Source organism: Anas platyrhynchos, chromosome 2 (genome assembly GCF_047663525.1).
Source record: "Anas platyrhynchos isolate ZD024472 breed Pekin duck chromosome 2, IASCAAS_PekinDuck_T2T, whole genome shotgun sequence".
Taxonomy (NCBI): domain Eukaryota; kingdom Metazoa; phylum Chordata; class Aves; order Anseriformes; family Anatidae; genus Anas; species Anas platyrhynchos.
In genome coordinates, this window is record NC_092588.1 from 138,855,854 (window position 1) to 138,874,062 (window position 18,209).

General features: G+C 40.7%; 1 protein-coding gene across 4 annotated transcripts in view; it reads left to right on the forward strand.

Annotated features, from left to right (window-relative positions):
• Positions 1-975: 975 nt before the first annotated feature.
• The window catches only part of CACNB2 (calcium voltage-gated channel auxiliary subunit beta 2), a 247,078-nt gene continuing 229,844 nt past the window's right edge, over positions 976-18,209 (forward strand). For 2 of the 4 annotated variants that reach the window (XM_027450665.3, XM_027450666.3), the window contains exons 1-2: positions 976-1,298; positions 12,347-12,439. In XM_027450665.3, the coding sequence (XP_027306466.1) occupies positions 1,203-1,298; positions 12,347-12,439 (189 nt within the window). In that variant the 5' untranslated portion in view covers positions 976-1,202. The remainder of the gene's footprint in view (positions 1,299-12,346; positions 12,440-18,209) is intronic. The other 2 variants (XM_027450663.3, XM_027450664.3) reach the window with 2 other exon arrangements.

Sequence of the window (18,209 nt, forward strand, 5' to 3'; positions counted from 1 at the left end):
GAGATAACCCCACAGTGTTTCTTGAAGTTGAACTAGCTTTTGTGCTGTTTTTGGTTTGTTGGCTCTTTTTCCTGCACATGACTATTATGTTACTCTTAGTTATTGTGATTGTAAATATAAGGCGCCATAGGCCATAGGCCGTTCAAAGTTTATTTACTGATTGTTCATTGTTTTCAATGAACTGATAAGAGACTTCATGAATGCAAAGTGGTATCAGAAAGACCAGCTTCTCTCTTGTGCTGCCTGGAGCATCGCCTGGTCCAGTCCAAAGACAAGGAGGAGATGTAACAAGTCTTCCTCTACAAAACATGCTCTGCCTGTGGGTGTTGTGTTGTGTGCTGATGTGCTCAGACGCTGCATCTCTCCAGCCCAGTCGTCATCTCGGGTGTGCGTTTTTTTTTTCCTGGTTTTGAAGAGATCTTTCAACCACCTGCCACGAGGTACACGATAACTACATTGAAATTTCCCTACTGTAGGCAGCGGGCTCCATGCCACCTGCCACCTAGGAATTCCACCTCCCTTGTCGAGGTATGCGTGGAGATGTCCGAGGACGGGAAGAAGGAGTACCCTCGGGGCAGGGGACCAAGAGTTTCGGAGGAGCTCTGTGAGCAGCACAGCCCCAGCTGTGGCAGGGGGGCGAGAGCGCTGAGACGGGGGTCGGGGGAGGGCGGGCAACCGACCCCCAGCAACCCTGCGGGAAGGTGCTGCCGTCCCGGAGGCTCCATGAGCACCTCACCAACGGCTCGCCCACCACCTCGAGGGGAAACCACAGCGCCCGCATCCCTCTCCCCCCGCTTCACCCCCGGGGCCCAACTTCTCCGCCCGCCCCCGCGGCGCCCGGCGGGGAGGCAGGCGCCGCCCCGCTGCCGCCGCCCGGTAGGTGCCGGGAGGGAGATGTTCGCTGTCACTTTCCCTCTCCCCCACGCACCGCCCCCTGCCCTCCCTCCATCCCTCCCTCTCTCCCTCCCTCCCTTCCTCGCCCGCCGCCGGCGGTGCCCCGTCCCCCGGCGCCGCGCTGCGCGCTCCCCGCCGGCTGCAGGCAGGGCCGCGCCGCCGCCCGCTTCCCCCCCCAAAAAAGAAAAAAAAAAAAAAAGGGGAAAAAAAAAAATCCTACTCCGGGCATGGCCGGGCGCTGAGGGGCGCCCCCCCGGCTCGGCTCGGCTCTGCCCCGCCGAGGGGGCTCGGCAGGCAGCTCCACTCCAATGGTGCAGAGCGACATGTCCAAATCGCCCCCCAGCCCGGCGCAGGAGGTGCAGATGGAGCTGCTGGACAACCCCCCGCCCGCGGCGGCGGCGCAGGTAGGGCCGGGGGTGGCACGGCTCGGCCGGAGCCCCGGGGCTGCGGAGGCAGCGGGGAGAGCTCGGGGCGCTGCCGTCCAGGCAAGGGGGGTGACTGCCCGGGGGGGTACCGGAGCGCCCGGCCCTTCAACTTGCCCCCCCTCGCTGGCACAACAAAGTTTGACGGCTCTGCTCGGCCGCCCCCCTCCCCTAAAGGGCGCTTGGGTAAGGCGTCCGGCGGGATGCTCGGCGCCGCAGACCCAAGAAGCCTGCGCTTACCCGTTGGTTAGGTGCGTAGGGATGTGCTGCCGCTGGGGTGTTCGCGGTACACGTATAAATCACGGCTGGGGTTCCGCAGGGACCTGTTGTGCCTCTACCTGATGCTCGCCCCGCGCTGCTGCCCCGGCCCCATCGGGTACCCAGGCTGGGAACAGCCTCTGTGGTTGGGGGAAGGATCCCTGCTGCTGGCCCAGCACCACTGCCAGGGGGCCGGGGGTGCTGAGCACGCTGCAAATTTCAGCGGCTTGATTACCGTGCCGAAGGTGGTTGTACAGTCAGCTCGGAGATTTTAACAACTCAGGCCAAGCACACTGCCTTCAGGTGGAGGGGTATGGAGAAGGAGACAGGGAGGGGATGTCAGCGCGCCTGGTGAAGGCTCTATTTTGAAAGGTGGTTCCTGTTTAATATACAAACGTTGCATAATATCTTCGAGTTTGCAATAGTTGGCTACAAAGACTTTCGGTGCTATTTTTAAACCCAGTAAAAGGGTGGTAAAATCTGATTGCGTGCGTTTTAAATTACAAACATGCTTGTTCTCGTTTGGACGGAGTTTTTTCCCTTTTGGGGTGGCAGTTTTATTTGCTGCTGCCAAAGCTATCCCTGATGCTTTATTTTATTTGAAAAGGCAGTCCAGTGTCATCACAGGAGTGCTTGATTGCCACAGGAAAATGCTGTCAGTCTCAAAGGAATCACTGAGTGATCTTTAGGTACTGGGGATTGGTGACAGACGAACAAAATCCAAGCATTGAAACAGAGGCTAGATTAAGCTGAAAAAGTGTCTCTTTGGATGTGAATTTGACTGCAGTCTCCAAGCGCAGAACAGATATTGCAGTAGGGCCATATGCTTTGCCAGCTTCTCCAGAAGTGGTGGCAAGGGAACTAATTTCTGACCTACAAATAGCCCCCTTTTTATATCTTTTCAGCCCTAAGCACAGATTGGTGACTGTGAAATCATATGGTGCCTCGCTACTATGGATACGTGTCAAATACTGATCATAAAATTGGTTTTCACCCCTCCTTTTAACTAGGTATAAAGAACCTCTGTTTAGAGAGGAAGGATAGTTTGTGAACACCTACAGTATTTGTGTTTCAGATAAAGTACTTCTAATTTATAGAATTGGTTTCTGAACACTTACAGCCAAAAAGATCCACTTTTAAAGAGAGTGGTAATGCAGCTTTTTGGCTCAGTGGGTAATTTTCAGGTTTTGGAACCAAAGTCTATCAGGCAAAACAAGAATCACATCTTCTCCATATATACATATTCCAGTTGTACATAAACCTTTGGTGTGGAAGGAATAAGATTATGGAAACAAAAGAGCTTTTTGTCTGAATAATAACGTTCAGTTAATTCCTTAGCACGCACTGCACTGAGACAATTACTTTGATTTGGGTTTTTGCTCCATTAACGTGATTTCCAGAAAATCAATATGGTAAGATCTTGCTGCTTTAGAAAATGCTCACAGTGAGAAGGAGAAGCTTAATGACTGCATGTGAATCATTAAGTAGATTGCCTACAGGTCCTTCAGTTATGCCCACTGCTATCTTTTTCACTGAGGAACATGAGTATCAATCCTAGAAACATTTCATGCCAAGTAAGTAATGCATCTGGAAGAAAAAAAGCATGCAAGCTTACAGAGTGATATCACTCCTAAAAGTGTTCACTCCGAAGTACTACTTCTGGTAATTATGATTTAGCAAAATATAATTAAAGAGCCTTTGTATACTTGTAACAAGCCTCAAAAATTCTTTTATCTAGGAATTTTACTTTTGCGAAGTTGAGGATTTTTTTTAATCTGGCTGTACATGATGGTTGATATCTTGGAGTATATCAAGGCTGTCCATAGATTTTGGCCAAACTTGTCACTGCTTGGCAGAGGCACGAATATAGTTAACATTCTGAAAGCAATTTCTCTGAAAAGATTCTTAAATATGTGAGCTATTCCTAGATAGTCTTTGAAAAAATCTATTTCTTATTTTTATAATGTATTTTTTCTAATAACATCTGCAAACAAAATAAAATCCCTATAGGTGTTGATCCTGGCAGTAACACCATACTTTTCCAGAGAATTTCTTTGTCATAGAATACCTTGGGGGCAAAGTATTTATGTTTGTTTCTGTATTACCTAGAACAGGTAATAGAAAAGGTGGCTTTTAGTTCTATATTAGTATAAATATATAGTTCTAGGTACTCTCTGTGATTTGAGTCCATACAGGGCTTGTGATATACCTTTAGATGCCCACTTTTGTCCACATGTCTGCACTTGCTAACAGTTACACTGCTCACAACATCCGTGCATATGTCAGTGCAAAGTAGTAGTTTTAGGTGTGACCCTTCTGTAATACACTCAGCAATTGCTTTTCAAAAATCACAGAACAAGCAAACAGTTGAAATGTATTAGTGTGGTGATCTATATCTGGTTTTTAAAAAATCAACTTAATTGCTTTATTTAAATCTTTATTTCAAGTACCTCTCAAACATAGAAATCTGAATTACTAGAATATTCAAATTAGTCATTTTAATTAACGGAGATGGTATGCTGATTTGTTTATAAGATATTACAGCATAGCGTATTAATTCCTTTCATGGTAATTCTTGGTCCCTCTTCTTCTCCTTTCCTCCCCTCTTATTTATTTATATTTATTTTCTGATCCTACTTCAGACTCCATCAATTCCCAGAAATCATTGGATTCAATTTCTATTTTCTCATCCTACAGCTTCCCGGGTTGTGTCATAGGAATGGTCAAAGCAAGTCAGATCAGGAAATTACATGGGATATTTCAAAGAAAATATAATGAAACCTTGTACCAGGCAACTATAGGCTACCTTGCTGAGGGAGGAGGTAGCCTTCCCTGGATAAATTCCTCCCTATTCCCCATTATCATTTTCTCCTGTTCTTTTCCTTGCCTTGTTATCTATCATCTGTCAATGCAGGTCGTAACAACCTGACACATTTTAAATGAAAACAGTTCCCTTCTTGATTGTTTTCCTCAGCTCCTTCACTTGCATTTAGATTTCTCCTATGCTCTGATACTGTTCCATGTCAGAATCTGAAGGCTTCCCTTCCCAGTCTAAAGGAGCACTTGCTTGTGGCATGTGGAGGCTGCCCTCTGCCCTGATCCCAGCTGCAGCTGAAGCTTGCATTGCTGAAGGTGAACTGCAGTCATGGGGTTAGAGATGGGCTTGCTCATTTTTCATTCTGTATTGACCACAACTGATGCTGACATGAATGTTAGAGCAGCGTGCATGGTGGTGGCTCCAGAACATCAGCTTAGTTATTTAGCCCTGGCTGTGGCTGTTGTCCTTCCTGGACCTCCAGCTGTCTTTTCAATTGCATAGCACCATCCCCTCCCTGCCTGTCTTGTGGTAATGAGAAATAAAGGGAATAACCAGAGATTTATTCTCCACAGATTAATCACAGTGCCCTCTGCTGCTCTGTTCCAGCTAAGCTGATTTATCACAATTCACACCCTGTTTACCTGTTCTTCAAATAAACATTTTGCAATAACATATTTCCCAGTACTAACTTGTGAGAATACATTGTAAGTGATAAACAAACAAAATTTATATCCCTTTTCTTATTTAAACAATAACAATAGCCATTTATTATGGAGGCATGGAAGGTTTTACTCTCTTCTGGCAGCATTCCTACAAGCCAGATACAATCTTGCTGGAGCCTGACAGAGCATATACAAATGAAGAAGAGATGAAGTCAAACTCCCATTAATTGGACTTTCTCATGGTCCTAGGCAAGAGGTAGTGTTTTCTCTCCCAACATGTTAACCTCCTTTCGGCATCGTAGTCCTTGCTGACAAAAATACATTTTATTAGTCTTTGACTAAAGAAAGCCCTTCAAGTTTCAGCTGTTACTTTTCTGATGATTCTTCTTAGCTCTGAGGGGTTGATTTATGTTGTCCCAAACTTCACCAATAATAGGTAGAGCTCTTGCGTGGTCATCTCTTCCAGAGACATTTACTTGCCACTTGGGTATTGCACATTATCAGCATATGTGGGTTATAGTTATTGTTCTTTACATTTTTCTAGACTGTGAAATCCCTCTGAAACAATTCAGCAGCTTCACTCCTAACTTGTTTGAGTATGTTAGCCATTTTCTAGAGGTGATCTCTGTTTTTGTCTTGTTTTGTCTCTGGGTTTATAATTTCAAACTGTTATTGCTGAAAGGTTCCTGTATGCTTCCAAGCTTGGCTTCTCTGGAGTCTCAGATACTTTTACTTTGTTTCTTTTTCTCAGTTCTTTTCTGTGCCAGGATAGAAGAGTTTCAAAATAACACAAAGCAACTGAAATCAACCTTCCTGCCCTCCAAGGGCTTGTCTTAGTCTCTGTCAGCAAGGCAGGGGGAAGCTTCCCTGTAGCTGGCTATGCTTCCCTGAAAATCTCTTTCTGTCACAGAGTCAGATCTTTTCTGCTGTTTACTTGTGTAAGAGAAATACAGAAATCCCTGGAGAGCACACAGGGAGGAGCAGGCACGTGGCCTACAGCTATAGCATCCAAGCTTAAGAAGCTGCAGGAGGCACAGTGGGACTTGTATATGATCTCCAATGCCTATTGTTGTTATCTGCTCCTGTTTTGCCAAGCGAGGAGCAGACATCTTCATCATTGATTGAATGGGGGGACGGGCAGCAGATTTTGACCAAGGTGGTTTTTTGGGTTACTGGGGAGGAGGAGAGCAGACCAGGTCTGGTGGAGTAGAAAATATGGGTGACCTGGCCTGGGGCCAGGGCAAGAGCACTGGGAGATGGCTCAGAAGCATAGAGCCTGGTGAGAATCGGGCTATTTCTAGTTGCATTGTTGGCAAGCCAGCACCAGTCAGCAGAGAGGAGCATCGAAGGTTTCTCAGCAGATTTTTTTTTGTGTGTGCATTTCTTTTGTTTTATTTTGGTTTGTTTGTTTGATTGATGTAGGTATAAGATTTGAAAGGACTGTGGAATGGACTTAGCAGACTCAGCACTGTAGCTCGTGTGAACTCAATGACTGTATATGGAGATCCTCACCTTGATAGTATTTCTCAAGGGAACCCATTGTCTTCTCTGAACTGTGTTATAGCACATGGTGTTTGCTTGAAGAAACCCAGGTTCTGACACCTAATCTTGGGATTTTTCCCTGCTATAGGAACATGAGTCTATGCTCCTCAGGCAATTTCTTCACTGAAGGTATGTCACAGGGCTGTGTACCTATCACAGGGCTGCACTAGAATTGGGTGCATAGGGTGACCTGAAACCCCAGCCTTGAGACAGAGGCAAGCCGGGATATGTTTCTATGCCAATCATTTCCTTATTGTCCCCATTCTTATTGTGGAATAGAGCTGTGGAGTCCCAGGAAGCTTATCACTGATGTCTGTGTACGTCTTTCAACACTCAGCTGTACTGTCTGAAGGCTGACCACCCATCCTTTATGAAACTAGTGAGATTTGAGGTACAAAAATGAGAAATATTCATGCCTCTTTCTGTAGTTGACCCATTATACCTAAAGACTTGATATATATATATATTATTTATATAAAAGATACATATTTTTTAAGTGATAAGTGTGAGGTTTTACAGTTACTCACCAGATGACTATGCCATCCAGTCACTGAAGTATGTTGTTCCTGAGTGGTGGCATGCCTGGCTGTTGACCAGAGCATGGTCAACAGTTCAGGAGCACTGCAGGACCTACAGGACTGTTGCCATATCACAAGGAACTGATTGAAATAGCTAATGATTATTTTTTCTAAGAGATGAATAGAGATGAATGTACATATTCTGCACTGACTTGGGATACTATTCTTCAACTGGGACATGGGCATTTTAAAATATCTTTCAAAGTTTTTGCATGGGAAGGAAAAACAAACTTTAATTTCTGACTTTTCTAGAAATTCTTTATTCTTTCATTGGGTCGCTCATTTCCCTTACCTCTAGGTATTCTATTAATCCTTGTAATTGATCATTTGTTCATCTGAGATCATGTAAGCTTCATTCCAGCACTGGATTTTATTTTTGATTTCCTAGTTTTGTTCTCTCCAGTTATTTCCTCGCGTCATTTGCTGTTTCAAGACCGGAATCCAATTTGATTTTGATGCATAAATCTTCCACACCTTCTTTATTCTTCGAATAGGACCAGTAGGCTAGTTTTTTAACAGTTCATCTTTGCCACTAACCATGATATCAGTATCAATGACTGATGCTATTCTACCCATTGTAGTTAGTAAAGGTTCAGGCTTACCCTGTGTATACTTCCCTTTGTATAAAATACCATTGGCGTGGTTGCTTGGGAAGGGCAATTTTAAGACTTTCACTGAAGATCAGTTCCTTAGATGTAGATAGTTGGTCATTTGAAAAGTTTTATTACCTCTTCCAGATGATAGTATTTTGCTGTAGTGATAAACCATGCCTCCTGCTTGTCATGTGTGTTAGAGGATTAAATGTAACAGATGGATGCTTTTCATGTGTTGAGGCAGAACCTCATTAAAATTAAAGGGTTTGACTGAGCAACACTAATCTCATCTGTTTGCAATAACTTGAGGTAGTTGTATATGAAACTGTTAATTATCAGGAAACTGCTGTGCATGCCTTTAATACTTCATATGATTCCCATATTTTGTTTGATCACATGGGACGAATAAAAGTTGCACAATGTACTTTCATGTCAGAGTTGGAAAGCTTTGCTTCGTTAAGGCTCTGTTGATGAAACGTTTTTTGCAAGATGACTTTGGTAGGATTTGTTTGTTTGTTTGTTTGTTTGATTTTAAGGCTTCACATACTCTGCTAGATACTTTAAGAAGCTGTAGAACATAAATGCATGTATTGTGTTTCTCTGGCAACTCCACCAATTTTAAAAGAACTTCACACATCTGACTGATAAGCCATGCTACAGTTCTGATCTTCTAAACACATGTATACATAAGTTCATTTGTGTAAGAAGTTATGTTGAAATCCAGTGGGAATGTTTTCGTGAGCAAACTTTCTATGTAAACAGTCTTGTTTATAGGGCTGAAATCTGTTGTATTAAAATTAGCTGAGTCAAGTTACAGGATGGCATAGGCAGCTGGTTGTGCAGGGTTTATGGCTGTTCTGGTAGGCAGGACTACTGTGTAGTTTAAGGAAGGCTGCCCCAGGTTGCTGCTTTTGCTGGCCAATGTCCGCACGTCGTGATTCAGCCCTTTATTTTTAGCTACCTAATTACAGCCAACTGCTGCACAGAACCTAGATAAGGCAACTAATTTTAATATGAAAATCACAGTAACATACTGGGTTCATTGTGGATTTTTTTTTTTCCAGAATTGCAAGTAACTGGCAGATTTTTATTTTTTTTTATTATTATTATTTTGGTATAAAGGTCTTGTTCTTGCAATAAGCACTCATGAATTAAAAAAAAAAGAAAAAAAGCAAAACATAATGAATATGAGACAATGAGCATTCATGATTTTCCATATGACAGAGATGTTTAATCATTTTTTAAAATCTGTTTGTTTGTGGAAGACTCATCATATGCTTAGAACAAAGTTTCAGACATTTCTGACTTTGGAAAATAACTTGGAAGGCCTAGAAGACAAATATAATCCCAGATTGGTAACCTTTAAAATAACAAAACCAGCCGTCAAGTCACATATGCTGAAATTGACCCCCTTTCCTCTAATTCAGAATCAGTCCATGCAAAAAAGCAGCTGTTAGAACAACCGTCCCTACACCCTGTAGACATGGCCTGCCATCCTGTCAAACATTTCTTCTGTGTAAAGTTAGCATTCAGTTTGTGTCCTTGAATAGTCTTCACTTAAATAAGGCTAGAACAAAAATGTGCAGACTGCTGTGCACACAAAATAAAGTAAATAAATAATTAAATAAATAAAAAACAGCAACTGAAAAATCAAGGTAAGCACGAGTTTGAGGTGGATTTGCACTGTGATGTTGCCTGAAATAAATCTTCTTAGTCGTTGCTACGCAGGTAGAGAAGTAGTTTGTCTGTGCCTGTAATGCATTTTTATTCTGGTCTTGTTTATTTTACCCTCATAACTCTAGATACAGTCCCTGTTTTGCCATTGTAGTAATATTTTGCATTATAAAGCTTGTAATATAATTCTATAAGTATATATTGAAGAAACTAGGTACAAATACAGGAATGTGACTGTAAAAGAGAATATATGTACATTTTTTCTATTATCTCCTTGGGGATTACACAATATTATAGTGTACATTATGAAATTGCCTAGATAATGTGATCTTTATGTAGTTTCTTTATACTCCTGAACTGCTATGTGGATGTTTTGAATTCTTTTTTTTTTTTTTTTTTTTCTTAAAATATTTTAGTATCCTTCCACAAAAAATGGAGAAAAGATGGTCAGAATGTTGACAAGTAACTGTGCCATCATTGTCACTTCAGTAGTAGCAATTTTTAATAACTGGTAAATTTTGATTAAAATCAATTGTTTTATTTAAAGACCATCAACGTCAAAGATTTTTTTTTATATATATATTTTATGTACCTTAGAATTCTATACCTTAGTATTCTTGTATTGTGTAGAAAAAGACAGTACTCTAAGAACTGTCTATTCTAACAGTAATTGGAAAATAATTTGAATAATGTTCTGTTAGCAGTGCTTCCAATCTACTTTTTATTCTTACAGATCTATGAAGTCCTTTGTATTACCAAAATGTTCTTCTGTTGTCAAAGAGCCCTTTTAGAAATGCAACCATGTGAAATCATTCCTCATTCAATTTTCATTTTACATTTTTTGACTTACTTGACTCATCAGTAAGCCATATTTTCATCCCAATAATGTGCAGCATGCTGATTTTTGTATAGTTCTGCCTTAAACAACATGTATATAGTATGAAATCATGTGCAGTTAATTTTCACAGAATAACAGAGCGGTTGAGACTGGAAGGGACTGCTTGAGGTCATCTGGTCCAGCCCACTGCTCAAGCAGGGACACCAAGGCTGCTCAGGACCTTGTCCAGATGTCTAGATGGCTTCTGTAGATCTCCAAGGACAGAGATTCCACAGCCTCTCTTTTTAAAAAATCATTAATTTGTCAAAATAGCTTGGCCATAAATCCATGTTTTGGGGAAAATTGTTTCTCTTAAGTTATCTGTTATGCTACTGAAATAGCAATATTAAGTTATTTTATTGACAATCAGTGTCAGAGTGACAGATCTATTGTTACTTGAGTCATTCTTTTTAAAATATTGGTATAATACTAGAGTTCAGCCAGTGCTCTGGAGTCCCCCAGAGTCAACATTAACGGTTCAGATACAGCCTGAGATTGTTCTGTTGCATCTCTTGGAGACAAGTTATCTGCATTTATTGATTTGAAAAATTATCTTAAGTTAGTAGTGGCTATTTGTCATCCTTCACAGTTATTTCTAGACTCCAAATTATTCTGTCATATTTATCATGTGTTAGCTATGAGTTAAAGCTCAGATTTTGAGGTCATGATCTTAGAAATCTGCCAGTATGAGATTTTGAGTGCCTCCAAGCCTGCACAGGAACCCATCCTTCCCTGTTACGAAAACTGATGGGACTCATGCCTGAAACTCAGCATGGTGCTCTGAAGATTGCCCAAACTCAGGGAAGAACATGCTTGATGCACCCAAGCAGAGTTTTATCCTGGGGTTTGCTGTCTCAGAGCCAGCTTGCCAGGAGTGTTGTGTTGTAATACATTCATAGGCATGTTCACCAATAAGCTGATCATAGTTTTCTTATGGTGCCTAAATGCAGGACCAACAGCAGCAGCTTAGGGCCAAAGACAGCAACAGGATGTGAATTCATGGACTTGGAATTCTAGGAAATAATAATGGGTAAATAGTATAACTAATTAGTATATTGTTGTGGAGATATCAGCACACTAGCACACTCTTATCAAGAGGCTTTTTTGTTGTTGCTATGCTTTAAGGAGAACAATGAGATTTCTGTAAAGGAATTTTTATTCTTGGGAGAAGGATTGTGAGATAGTCTGGGGGAAGATATGAAACAATTCACTGAAAATTTAGCATGTAGGTGATGAAGGCTGGTAGTTGTTTCTTGTTTGTTTGTTTGTTTGTTTTTGTTTTCTCCCTGACTTATTGTAGAACTTGAAAGTTCAGTGCTGAATGCAAGATGAGAGCTAAGATTGGGAATAAGCCAAGGCAGACCTTGATAGTGAAGACAAAGACCCTATTTATTGCAGGGAACTGTGGGAGGTATTTAAAGACAGGAGACGTGATCTAGAGAGATGGATTAGTAAAATGACCTTTACAGCAGAGTGATGAGCGAGACAAAATTGCGTTTATCAGTCTTGAGGAAAATAATATTTGAAGTAGTCAAGACCTGGTTTTGTTGCAAATTTAGATGAAGTTAAGAAACATGACTAGATACAAAGGGGTGTATCTCAATGTAGTTGGGCAGAATCAATCTTTGGAATTTTGCTTTACCTGGAAGGCTCGTAGCTGTGGTGTACTGGAGACTGGTCCAGTATCACCTTTCCTAGTTTGTGTATTTAAGCTAGCTGCAAAACAAACTGTGTTTTTTAATCGTTATGACTTGTGTGAATAACACTATAAGTATACACGTCTATAAATGGTCCTTCAAACCTGAATGTGAAAAATAAACATTCACGGCTCAATTGGCCAAAACTAGTTGTGTTAGTGAGTACTTACGCACGTAGTCCCATCAGTTACTGAATGCGTGCTTATTAATTGGCACAAAGCTGATCATTTGAATCCCTGCTAGCCTAGCAGACATCAATAATGCTTGTACTGAGAGCTGTCTGTGTAACATAAACTAACTCATATCTCTATTTTTTTTTTTCTTTTAACAGTCTTACAGTAAAGGGGCAAGAAGAAAAAATCGATTTAAAGGTTCAGATGGGAGTACATCTTCTGACACTACCTCTAACAGTTTTGTACGCCAGGTATGTGTTTTTCAGCTTCTTAGACTGGAAGACTTGCTGATGTTAATGTTCAAATTATTTTCTTTTACAAATTGTCAAATCAAAGAGTGATATTGTAGCCTGAGAAATAGCAAAGGTCTCTGCCAAGACAAGGAAAAATATTTGGTTGCTATTGTTTTGTTCTTGGCAGAAAAATACTTTTTTATTTCTTATTCATTTCCATGTATAGTAGTTTTCTATTATTTTTATTTCTGTAATGCTGTCAGGTGATTAAGGCTGGAGAAGGACGAGGTGGAGTCTGATGGAAGCGCCTAAAGTTGCAACATTTGGGAGAAAGCATCAAAACCCTACCAGTCCTAGGGATTTCCTGCTTAAAATAGTGCTGTGCAAGGCAGTGTTAACTTCAAAGTTTTCCACCTACATCCCAGTGTTATTTTAAGACATGGGTTGGAGGGGAAATCCCTGGCGGCATTGTGCCCATTGTAAGGATGCTGAAAGGCCTGTGGAGGATGGAGGGGTGCTATAGGCTCCCATAGCCTGTGCCTACTCATGTGTGTTTGGGGTGCTCCCTCACACGGAGCCTCATGGACCCACCCAGACCTGTGTGGGTGCTTGGAGAACAGATCAAGCAGGTAAACAGAGGTGATGAAAAATGCAGTGAAGAGCACCCAGAGCCTGGTGTGGTCTTTGGCTGCAGGCCGGTGCTACTGAGGCTGTGTTTGCATGGAAGGAAATTGAATTTCTGCATGCTTATGTTGGAGAAAAACCTGAAGAGTGTGAAAGGTACTCTGACCATGCTTGTCCAAAGAGAAATACAGGTTTTCATGCCCTCCTGATTTAAGCTGTGGTTTTACAAGTGTAGACTTTGTCATCTTTTTTGGAGGGTTTCTGGAATTCAGGAGGTTTTATTGCAGAGTTTTTGGTTTTACCATAAGGAGACACCAGACTTACTTCTCACTGGCTTGCCTTCCTGTGTTTCTCCAGCTCATTCAATGACTCCACTGCTGTTGCACTGGTTGTTTCAGTACGCATCTTCTGTTTACAAAACATTTCTGCTTTTTCCTGCTGCAATCATGCTGGCAGGTTTTGTGATAGGCTGTGGATTTGATAAAGGCAGGTCCCTATTAAATTTCAATGTCTGTTGGACATAGGTTTGAAATGTTACTTGATCATGAGAATTCATCAGTGGCAGTAAAAAACATGAAGGTAGAAACCCTGGTTCAATAAATTATTAATATATACTAATATATACTAATAATATATTAAAAATACTCTGAGAAAAAAAAACACAAACAAAAAAAAAACAGTCAAAGTAGCATTTAGGGGTGGCAGCAGATCTCTCTGTCCCAAGCATTCTTTGTAAGGAAATCTGTGTTGCTGTTTTCCTTAGCCTCCTCATGAATGTTGAGCTCAGCTTGGAACATTTTTAGCAGACTACGAGTGTTTATTTTACACCAGCTGCACACAGTTCTTTGCCTTTCTCGTTTACTTAAATGAGTTCTGAAATTGGTCTTAAATATCCCTTGTTGCTGTCATTCATGGGAGCAGGACAAGGAGGATGGATGATCAAACTCCATATAGATGTTGAGGTGGATTCCTGTAGTCAATGGCGATCTGACGGACTCTATAGAGTGTGGGGCATGATTAATCAAATCTTTGAAAGCAAACTTACAAATCAGGGTAAGTGAGCTACAGTCTAAAAGTGTCTGTATCTTTTCCACTGCTATGAGGGGAACATAGACCATGACTATGTCAAGCACAGATTGTTAAAGAGGAGATTTATATATTTCCATGAAGTAAAACTAAGTTTAGTAGTTACACAAGTGATGTAATACAAATGACTGAAGGGTGAAATGAGCTTCAGGGAACAATCAGATTTAATAGATTGCTGAAGCAAAGCTCAGTATTGAGATGGTACTGTGACTGAAGATAACGAAGGGATGTTAACAGATAAATGTTGTTATTTTGCATTGTCCAAAAATTATATATATATATATATAAATACAAAACATTCCTAGTAAATCACGTACAGGTACAGATTGAGTTGAAGCAGATGTATAGGAGAAGTGCATCTTCACAGTTGCTGGTACAGAGTTTATTTCAGAGCTTAGATTGCGTCTTCAAGAGGCTTACCTGCTCTGATCCTCCCCCCGGGACAGCTTGCTTTTCTCCTGTATTAATGAAGATGTGCCACCAGCCACTGGGTACAGTCATTTGCTGCTGTCTCAGCTGCTCCGCCCTTCCCTCAGTGCTGCATATTGCCTGCTCTGTGTGTCTATCTTCCTTGGAGGATATTTTACATGCTATAAATGAATGTAATTGTGGAAAAAAGTGAGTGCAAGACATTGCTGTTTCTACTGAGATGGGTGAATTTTGCAGAAAAGCAGCAGAAAAATAACCCACAAGCCAGTAGAATCAATGATGCATCCATTTAATTTACTTTTATTTTATTTTAGTGTTACCTTAAAACTGGAAAGTAATTTTTTTGCATGGAGAGATGTTTGCAGTTTTTTTTGCAGTTGCTGTGATCTATACATGGTTACACACAACCTCTTTGTTTTAGCAGTGCTCATTATGCCTATTGCTGCCTTTTTTTCCTCCACTTTTTTCCTTCCCCCTCACTTCCCATCTCCTTTTACATTTACTTTGAACTTGTCCTGCAACTTTTATACTCCCTTCTGCAGTCAAGAAGGAATCCTGATTGTCCTGAACATTTATTGCTAAGGGCTGTCTACATTATTCATAAATAAGGAGGTATGTCTGGAAGGTGTTTTTGCATCTTCTTGAGCTGATCTTAAACTAGGAGAGATGGGAAAGTCATGCAGATTCTTGTTGCAGGAATTGATGGGAAATGGTGCTGGAAGAGTTTGTCTAGAAGTATGTCTAGTCCTGAAAGAATGTTCTGTATGTGTAAGGCAGTGGAGATGCTGTGCAAGAACAAGTTGTGTACAGGATTCAGTCATCTGAATCCAGGGAGGCACTGGCCATTTAAGTTAAAGCTGCTGCAAGGGAAGGGAGTTGGTGTCTATTACTTACATTGACAAAGCTTTATTGTGTTTGCATTTTATTATTTCCTTAAGGACATATGCACCTCTGGCTCCAATATGTGCACCTGGCAATTTTCTTGCAATGCATACCAAATGCTATGCAGTAAAAGCTATGCCAACTTAGTTTTATTTGAATGACGAAGAACAAGTGACATTTTATTCAAATTGCTTGAAAATTCCTGCTGTTGTATAAGGAGTATAAAATGCAGCCTGCACAACTGTATGAACAATGATCTTTTCCATTTAAATTTATTTTTCAAAGTACTGAAATAGAGAAGAGCCTTATATGAAAGAAGCATTAAACTGAAACAAGAGCAAATTTTAAAATGGTTCTGTTCCATCCAGTTGAATCTCATCTGTATTTTATCTGTTAGAGATTTTTATTTCTATTTTTCTCGTGATACTGAAAATCTATAAGGTTTTAGGATAATGCTTTGGATTATGCCCCAATCTGTTAATATTAGCAGAATTATTTGTTTAGTTTTGTCTCCAGAATGTTATTTATGAAGTTGGAGCTTAAGAAAATAACAACTTGGCGTTCCTTCCACTTGCAAGCAGCTCCTGCTTGACTTTTCAGTAGCAGGAGAGGGAGAGGGAGGGAAGCATTTTTTTTTTCCTTGTGTCGTGTTGTGAACTCGTATTGGCAATTACGCAGTGTATTTGGAAAGGAGAAGCCTCGCTGCACACCACGCTTTAATCAGCTCCTAACTAACTTTAATCAGTTGTCTTCAGGGAGATAAAGAACATTGTGTTACATAGTTTTCATCATCTTTTCTGAGCTTTGGAGTGATAAGCAGCTTGTTCTTGGGGTTAGCTATGAAAGACTGAATTGAATCTGATCTGTACTTGCTGCCATTTTGACTGATGCATGGTAATGATTTTGTTCCCAAGGGTTTTTCAAAATACGGATCAGACAAAATATTTTGCAGACAACACTGTGGCACTTCCCAGCAACATTATTTTAAGCAAATTGTATGTTCTGATAGCATTACATATTTTGTGGTTGCACTTCAGGACCTGTATTTGTCAAGGTTTTATTTTAAATCCTAATGATTAATCACAGAGGCAGTCTGAGTTGTTGGGATTTCTATGTATTGCAAAAACAGATTAGGTTGTGAAATAGACTGCGGACTATGGACTTGCTTACTGAAATATTTAACGTTTTACAAATCTATTTTTTTTTCCCTTTAAATATTGGCTTGATGCCTGTTACACTGTGTTCACTCAAAAACACAGCTATAAATAATTATGTAGGGAATTCATTATTCTGCTACTTTCCTCTAAGGACACGTGCCTAGCTGTGTAATTACCTATTGAATTTTATGAATGGTAAAACTAAGATTTGCGCTGAAAAACGATTTGAAAATATTGACTAAGTTTTGCTCATAAACAAGCCTCTTAGTCTTGAGTTCACCAGAGATTTGGGCTGTGTCAGAAATTTTTTCCCATTCTTTTAATTGATTTTCTTCCAGATATAGAGCTTAGCTTTGATTTTCCTTTTTGCGAGTGGAAGAGCTGTTGTATTCAGATCGTACATGCAGCCTGCCAGTCTGTGCATCTACAGACTGAGCCACAAAGAGGTAGTGCAGCCTGGGGACAGGTGTTAGCTTTGGTCTTACTGCCTAGGACTAGCAGTCGTCTGCTGAAAAACTGCATGTGCTTTTTCTGCTAGCACTATTCTTGCTTCATGAAGACTGTGTGTGAACAAGATAGATATTCTGGCTAGCCAGAATATCTAAATTTAAAAAGGCTCATTTGCAATTAAATATATTCTTACTGTCTTTGTGTGCCTTTAATTATGAGATGTGTTTGGCTTGTATAGAAAAAAGGAGCTTTTCAGGCTTGCCTTTAGCTTTTATACATAACAAAATGATGTGTGTCAGACCTTTCTAGAGGTATTTTGCAAACACTGATTCTAATACACAAAAACATATACCTACTTCTCTGCTTAATTTTTATCATCCTGAAACTTCTGTCTGGGAATATTTTGTTAAGTTCATCGTGTTTCTGGTCTGATTGGTATTGATTCACTGAAGGCAATGCCAGTGATGCCTGTGGCCTGTACTTGCTATTGTGGCTGCAGTGAAGCTGTACATGACACACGCTACAGCATCTGCTCATTTGAAACAGATTAAAACCTTTGTTTTGTGGGTTTTAAATCTGATGGAATTGCAGGATCTTATGTTTTTCACTGTGAAATACAATATTTTGAAGGGAATGTATTGAACTTGGACAAAGCCACCTTAAGTCATGGTTTGTATATAGAGTGTGATTTTGGTACAGCTTTGTTCTTTTGGCAGTAGTGGGAGCTGGCAAGCTTCGCTGTTAAGGGCAGAATGAGACCATAAATCATGGTCAGGCAGTGTTGTTTCAGAGTGATGTGCTTTTTGTGTCAAGCAATATTAATCTGTCTTTAGTCAAATCCAGTGATTCTCTATTTGTTATGATACGAAATTAGATAATGTCTCTAAAAGTAGTGCTGGTATAGGAAAGACAGTATATTTTATGTATTTCTTGTCACATGAAACATACCAGGTTGATAAAAGAAGAGTGGGTGAAGCATTTAGAGCAATGTAGGGATTCATAAGAATATGTCATTTCAGCTGTTGATTTAGGGTTTCATTCATGGCTGATAAATCACTTCCTCTGTCATGTGGTAAAAGGTAGCTAGACGGGGAGTAGTAGGAGGAAAGATTCGAGGAAAGGAATGGATGGGAGTGTGTGGCTGGAGGAAGGAAGTGGGG